Raw genomic sequence first — 6,776 nt, forward strand, 5'->3', positions numbered from 1 at the left:
CAAAATAATATTTAAAAAAAGAAATATATAGAAACAAGAGGAAAGACTTCAAGAGGTTTTATATGTATTTGATTTAAAAAATGAGTGTGTGCGTGCCTCAGGTTTGTGGTGCACGGCCTGATCCCAGGGGAGACCTATGTGTTCCGTGTCCAAGCCGTCAACCTCTTTGGCCTCAGTGAGGAGTCACAGGAGTCCTCTCCCATTGCTGTGGAGCCTGCACTCGGTAAGAGTATTATCAAGTTCATGATTGCGATTTATATGCTGCCTCTGAAAAGTTAAAACGCTCTTTGAAACTGTCATTTTTTTCAAAGAAATGTACATTTCTTTGAAAAAATAGAGGAATACATTGGAGAATGTATAATTTAAGAGAAATGGTGTTTCTTAAGATTACCAGAGTCCTTGAACCAACGTGATGCTCAGTGTGATTCATTTCATTATTCTGTGCAGGCAAGGGGGCTGAGTATGGTATGTATTCAATAGCTGTGTTTACTTTTGTCCCCCCCTTACTTACCCACAGCTTTCTCTTTATCCACCTTTCACTTTACATTATTGTGTTTTGATCACACAGAGACGTATTTTTAACAGGACTCTACAAAACACTTCACACTTCAAAGTCTGACAGTTACTCAGCACAAGAGTTGAAAACTTTACGATAAAACTTTGCAGGCTGCTCAGTGAAGTGTGAGAAAGTGCATGACAGGCTCACATGCAGCCGATCACAGTCATCGTTTCCTAGATTGATTAAAAAATGTTGAACTTTGAAAGACGTTATGTAAGATGATGTCATACAAAGTTTAAATATGAAGCTTCATTAAATGTGAAACTTTGTAATTCAGCAACTCCCAGCTCTCCCTTTGGGATCACCATGCTGAGTTCTGATGGTTCCTCCATAACTGTGGCCTGGAAGAGTCCCAAACACTGTGGTGGCTCCAAGGTTAACGCTTACTACATTGATAAGCGGGACGCTGACACTTTAGTCTGGAAGGAGGTCAACCTAAACGCTGTCACAGAAAGAATGTGCACTGTGAGTAATCAGACACAAGATTAAGATTTTCTTTCTTAAAGTTTTCTTTTCTTGTACTTGATAAAGCTAAATTTGATTAATTTACATTTACTCACTTTATTATTACTACTTTATTCATTCATTTGATGATTGTGCCACATGTTATTTTAGGTGGAAAATCTGAAGGAGGGAACTTTTTACGAGTTCAGGGTCACTGCTGGTAACATGGCTGGTGTTGGTCTACCATCTGCTGCCAGCGTTCCAATGAAATGTGAAGCTTGGACCATGGAAGAGCCAGGTACAGGATTGTCCATGTGACTTTATTCTGTAGAGTTATCTCTGCATCTCACAGTGAGTATGGCAGCTGTTGTTTTGACAGAGGCAAATTCACCAAAATGCCTGTTGAACTCCTGCAAATGTATCAATAAAATGAGCATCCAAGGCTTTTAAAATGTATTAAAGGTTAAAAAAAACATTTGAATTCCAGCCCAAAAAATAAAAATAAAAAACTTAACTGATAAAAATGTCAGTTAAGTTGCGTTGACTCCAGTTCAACTACAGCTCGTGCGTCGTGTGTTCTTTCTGGAACTGATGATGTTTCTGTAAATTCAAGGCCCAGCCTATGACTTGAGCTTCAGTGAGGTCAGAAGCCACTCTCTGGTCATCCTGTGGAGGGCTCCCATTTATACTGGAGCAAGTGCTGTCACTGGATACTTTGTGGACATGGCTAAGAAGGGCTCATCAGAGTTCGTCACTGTGAATCAGGAAGCTGTGAGCCACCGTTACCTGCAGGTAGCAAATCTGGTGCATCATGCATATTCCAACAAATGGCCAACCCTCTTTCCACACCCAAGTCACACTCTCCATGTGATGATATTTCCCTGGTTTTCGTAGGTGACTGGACTGGAGGAAGGTGAAAGCTATGTGTTCAGAGTCCGTGCTGTCAATGCACACGGTGTTGGAAAACCTTCCCAGTTGTCAGAGCCGGTCTGTGCTAAAGCTATTCCAGGTGATGAAAACAAACTGAACGTGTGCAGCCAGCTCTGCACTTTATCCTTTATATTGGCAAAACATTCAGAGACATGTGAGACGACAGCATGATAATTGTCTTTTATTAAAATACTTAGACATCGTATGAGCAGACATAAAACACAAAACCACTGATAATTACAGTTAAGCATTTTTAAGTAGAGAACTTTAGCATTCACTAGAGATATCAAATTTCATATACAAATGAAAACTTATGTGTGGTATCACAGTATTTTGGGAATTTCTCTCACACAGTCTAAACATAGAGGCTGTAGTGCTTTCATGTAGTTTACTTTTTTCATTTCTACAGACACATAGTAATGCTTTCTTCCTTACTTTGTAATATTTGACATATCATTGAAAAGATGTGTACACACTTTGGAAGGTGAATATCTTTGATCACTTCTCCCTGCAAACACATGCAAATTACTGCAATGCAAATTGAATTTGTTCATATCATGATTATCAGTTTAATTTATGACACTAAGTTTAGAATTAAAACCACACAGATTATCTGACTATTATCTGATTATTTATGACAGCGAGTATTTTATTTTTGTTATTACTCACTGGAGGGTTTCACGTGTAATTTGCAGGCACAAAGGAGATTGTGGCTGGTGTGGATGAGGAGACTGGAGATGTCTTCCTGTCTCTTGAGGCCTGTGAAATCTGCGAGACGTCCAAGTTTGTGTGGTCGAAGAACTACAAACTCATCAGTGACTGTCCCAGAGTGGCTGTCACAACTAAAGGCAGAACGTAAGCTTGATCTTTGACTTTGTTCTGTGTCCTTCGTTTGTGACAGCGGGACGAATCTAATGAATCATTCAGTAAATACACCAGCGCAAACAATGAGCTTCTCCCTCGGGGCCTGAACTAGTTTGCTTTGTCATCTTGCTTCGGTGAACTCAAAATGAAAACATGAAACACAGCCGGATCAAGTTTTTATGTTTCCATTCAAAAAGCTAATAGTTCATTCAAGTGTTTTCTAAAAAAGCTCATTATTGGCCACTTTTTTGCATTTTTTGCTGGCCAAAAAGTCACAGGTGATTGTATTGCCTTAGCATTTAATGGGAATTTACTGATTTAAGTTTAAAGTAAAAAAAAGTTTGACTGACCAAAATGTACCAGAATATTTTTAATAAGAGTATGAGGAAATAGTGAGGACTATACCATTAGGATATGTAACATGACAATGTAACAAACCCACTGTTTTAAATAACAGCAAATTTGAATGGAAATTAAATTTATAGTAAGAATTAATTACAGTGACTTGTGAAAGAATTTTTGTTTGACATCCTGTTGAATCCCAGTTGAAAACTGCTTTAAATGTCCTGACTGTAATGGATCTTACCTTTATTTCACAGGTCCAGACTTACTTTCACTAACCCTGATAAAGATGATTTGGGCAAATACTCTGTCATCGTCACTGACACAGATGGAGTCTCTGCCAGCCATACTCTCACTGAGGATGGTCAGTCATGTCTACAAGTTGCTCTATATGTCAAAAGCAGTCATAAAAACATCAGATTTCATAATTCAGAGCCCCTTAGTTCTTCTCGCTCCGAATTGTTTCTTTATGAGTATATTTGTTTTCTTGAATCTTTCCCGCAGCCCTGAACACTATGTTGGAGCTCAGCTATGCCATCAGACATCCGAGTGAGTGTTGTGCCTCCCCATCAAACCCATTTACATCCAGTTTGTTTCTTACTAATTTAATTTTTAAATGTCTTTTTCTTTTTCAGTTGTTCCTCTGAAACATGGTCTGAACTATGAGGTTCTGGAGAAAGGACACGTGCGATTCTGGTTGCAGGCAGTCAAACTTTCACCATCTGTGTCCTATAGATTCATTGTCAACGACAAAGAAGTCACGAGTGGGGAGGTAAGGTGTCGACCTTTCAGAAATGAGTGAGTGTGAAATCTAATTATGAGTGAGTTGTATGTCTTCTCTTCTGTGTCTCTTCAGTCCTAATAGAAAAATACAATCACACATTTTGAATTCTTGATTCTGTTCATCTGGACGTAGCGTTCTCAGTGGGAGAAGCGTTTCGTCAGTCATCCCACTGTCCTTTCTCCCATCAAAAATGCTACATGCAGATGAACAGAATCAACTTTTGGGGATTTTCTTACCTGAATGATTGAACATTCCCACGCATCGAGATATTTTGAACTCTTGCTTTTAGGACATTGAATTCTTATTAGTCATTAAGCATCCTCTATTTTGATTTTAGTTGTTTGAGTTTGATTATTTAGAGTTTAGTTTATCACTTTCATGATTTTATTCTTTTAGTAATGTCTCCATGTTTAGTCTTAAGTTCTTACTATCTTTGTAATATGGTTTCTGTTAATCTTTAATATTTTTTATGTTTCTGACACTTTGTGTAGCCTTTAGCCTTCCCAGTGTCTGTGTGTATCTGGTCAAGTTGTCTCCTCTGTTAGGTGTTCTCTGTTTGGGTGTTTTATTTTGTTTTATTTTGATAGTCATTTATGTCTCGTGTTGTATTTTGTTTCACTTCCCCTGTATTATTGTCTTTGATTGGTTTCAGCTGTTTTCTGTTACCCAGGTGTTTTCACTCATCCCTGATTGCCCTCTGTGTCGGCATGTAACTGGTAAATGGTTCTTATATAGTGCATTTCTATTGTACCCGAGGACTCGAAACGCTTTCTACAGCATGTCTAATTCACCTATTCACACACACACATTTAAACATGCACTACATCTAAGTGCTTTTTCTCTGACATTCACAATTCACGCATCGAGAGCAGCTCAAGGTTCCACATCTTTGGCATGAAGACTAGAACGGCCACGGATCGATTAGTGGATGACCTGTTCATGAGCTACAGCCGCCCTGTGTGTATTTAAAGCCTTAGTTTGGGTGTGTTTACTTGTCATGTCATATTTCCCTTTCTGTTTCCTGGAATGTTTCTTCTGGTTTCCTGGATTTAGTTACTTTGCATCTTGTATTATTTAACTTCAGTTTGCATCTAAGTTGGATTTCATCAGCTAAATCAGCAGCTGGCCTTTTGTTTCATCGAGTCTACATCTGAAGTTTGCGTTTTGGACTTTCATTCTACACATTCCATTACATGACATAAATATGAAGTTGAGGACTTAAGAGTAAAACTTCCTGCATTTCTTGTTCTCCTTTTTCCCAGCTTTGGTTCACATCATTCTTGAACTGATATGATCTCAAACAGCATTCAGTCAGAAAAACCCAACCAGACAAACACACAAACATCATTCTTGCCAAGCAGTCAGCTCAGGCTCACTTCATTTTTATTCTTTAGTTTCATTCAAAATAAAATGTTTCCACATGATAATATGACTACTAAGAAAAGTAAAGTTTAGCTAAATATGTAAAGGAACCCATATGTAACTTGAACAAAGACAATGAAACTTTACAAATCTTTTATTATATTATTCTAGTTTCTTAAAAGCAGAACAGATACTGTAAAGTAGTCTTTTCTTTTTTACAAATGAGTGGCAAAAGTATTTAAACACATTGAAATTCTCATAGTTTAATATTTTCATCATTTCATTCCTCTTAGGGACAGAAGATCAGTCACGATGTGGCCACTGGAATCATCCAGATGACAGTGGATCATTTCACCAGAGCCAATGAGGGCACATATACTGTTCAGATCCATGATGGCAAGGCCAAAACCCAGAGCTCCCTGGTCCTGGTCGGAGATGGTGAGAGTTTTCCATCTCTCACATAGAAGTCCATATAACTCGTGTTGGAATACTACTTTGGAAACTTATAAAAACCTCTGTTTCTCTGATTGCACCAACCAAAAGGGCAGCACAGCGAGCATTTCATCTGTGTCTGTTTTTTACTCATTCAGTGTTCAAGGCTGCTCTGAAGGAGGCTGAGTTTCAGAGGAAAGAGCACATTAGGAAGCAAGGTATGAATATTTTTGATGACTTTGGCACAAGTAGTAAGCAAGTTTGAGTAAAATAATGGATTTAGAGATGTGTGCGGCCTTAATTTATGTCATTCATGTGGTTCTTTGTTCTTGTCCTTGTCCTTGTAGGCCCACATTTCTCTGAGTATCTATATTTTACTGTCACCGAGGATTGTACTGTTATGCTCGTCTGCAAGGTAACAAAACCACGTAATTATGTAGGATTTCCTGTAACTCTGAACCACATGTCAGATGTGCTTTCCACATGTTCATTGATTCTGTTTCACTTCTTATTGCTTTGCTTTCTTGTAAAAACAAAATCCTTTAATCTTTGTACTTGTCAGGTGGCTAATGTGAAGAAGGAGTCAACTTTACACTGGTACAAAGACGATGAGGAGATTGTTCCAGATACTCCCCCCAATGTCATGTCTGGATCCTGTGCTCTTCCCCTCCCACTGGTAACATCTGCACAATCCACACTGAAAAATATAATGTAATATAAAATAACCTTGTTTTTATTCAGTTCTCCAGAAAAGATCATGGTGTTTACAAGGCAGTACTCAGTGACGACAGAGGAAAGGACACATCTGTGTTTGACATTTCAGGCAAAGGTAAATTTTTAGTGTTGTGATGGGTCAGCTATTAGCTCTTGGTATTGTCATATTAGGTTTCTGTACCGTATTCATTGTGTCGTTTTTCCCACTTTGATTTCCAGTGTTTGATGACATCATCAATGCCATTGCCCAGATCGCTGGTAGGTTGGATCAGCTAACTTACACAGCATCTCAAACTGTTAAAATATCTTTGCTGCATAGGCCAGTGTATGTATGTATATGTATAT

General features: G+C 38.3%; 1 protein-coding gene across 1 annotated transcript in view; it reads left to right on the forward strand.

Moving 5' to 3' along the window:
• myom2a (myomesin 2a) overlaps window positions 1-6,776 on the forward strand; it is a 29,317-nt gene that overhangs the window by 16,852 nt on the left and 5,689 nt on the right. Inside the window, exons 16-31 of the mRNA XM_005749611.1 lie at window positions 86-223; window positions 448-465; window positions 837-1,024; window positions 1,175-1,301; window positions 1,617-1,795; window positions 1,898-2,012; window positions 2,629-2,788; window positions 3,397-3,503; window positions 3,644-3,688; window positions 3,775-3,911; window positions 5,579-5,723; window positions 5,876-5,935; window positions 6,065-6,132; window positions 6,280-6,393; window positions 6,459-6,546; window positions 6,651-6,689. Of these exons, the coding sequence (XP_005749668.1) occupies window positions 86-223; window positions 448-465; window positions 837-1,024; window positions 1,175-1,301; window positions 1,617-1,795; window positions 1,898-2,012; window positions 2,629-2,788; window positions 3,397-3,503; window positions 3,644-3,688; window positions 3,775-3,911; window positions 5,579-5,723; window positions 5,876-5,935; window positions 6,065-6,132; window positions 6,280-6,393; window positions 6,459-6,546; window positions 6,651-6,689 (1,728 nt within the window). The remainder of the gene's footprint in view (window positions 1-85; window positions 224-447; window positions 466-836; window positions 1,025-1,174; window positions 1,302-1,616; window positions 1,796-1,897; window positions 2,013-2,628; window positions 2,789-3,396; window positions 3,504-3,643; window positions 3,689-3,774; window positions 3,912-5,578; window positions 5,724-5,875; window positions 5,936-6,064; window positions 6,133-6,279; window positions 6,394-6,458; window positions 6,547-6,650; window positions 6,690-6,776) is intronic.

The sequence above is a fragment of the Pundamilia nyererei genome, unplaced genomic scaffold (genome assembly GCF_000239375.1).
Source record: "Pundamilia nyererei isolate P.nyererei 1_Seehausen unplaced genomic scaffold, PunNye1.0 scaffold00250, whole genome shotgun sequence".
In the NCBI taxonomy this organism is placed as follows: Eukaryota; Metazoa; Chordata; class Actinopteri; order Cichliformes; family Cichlidae; genus Pundamilia; species Pundamilia nyererei.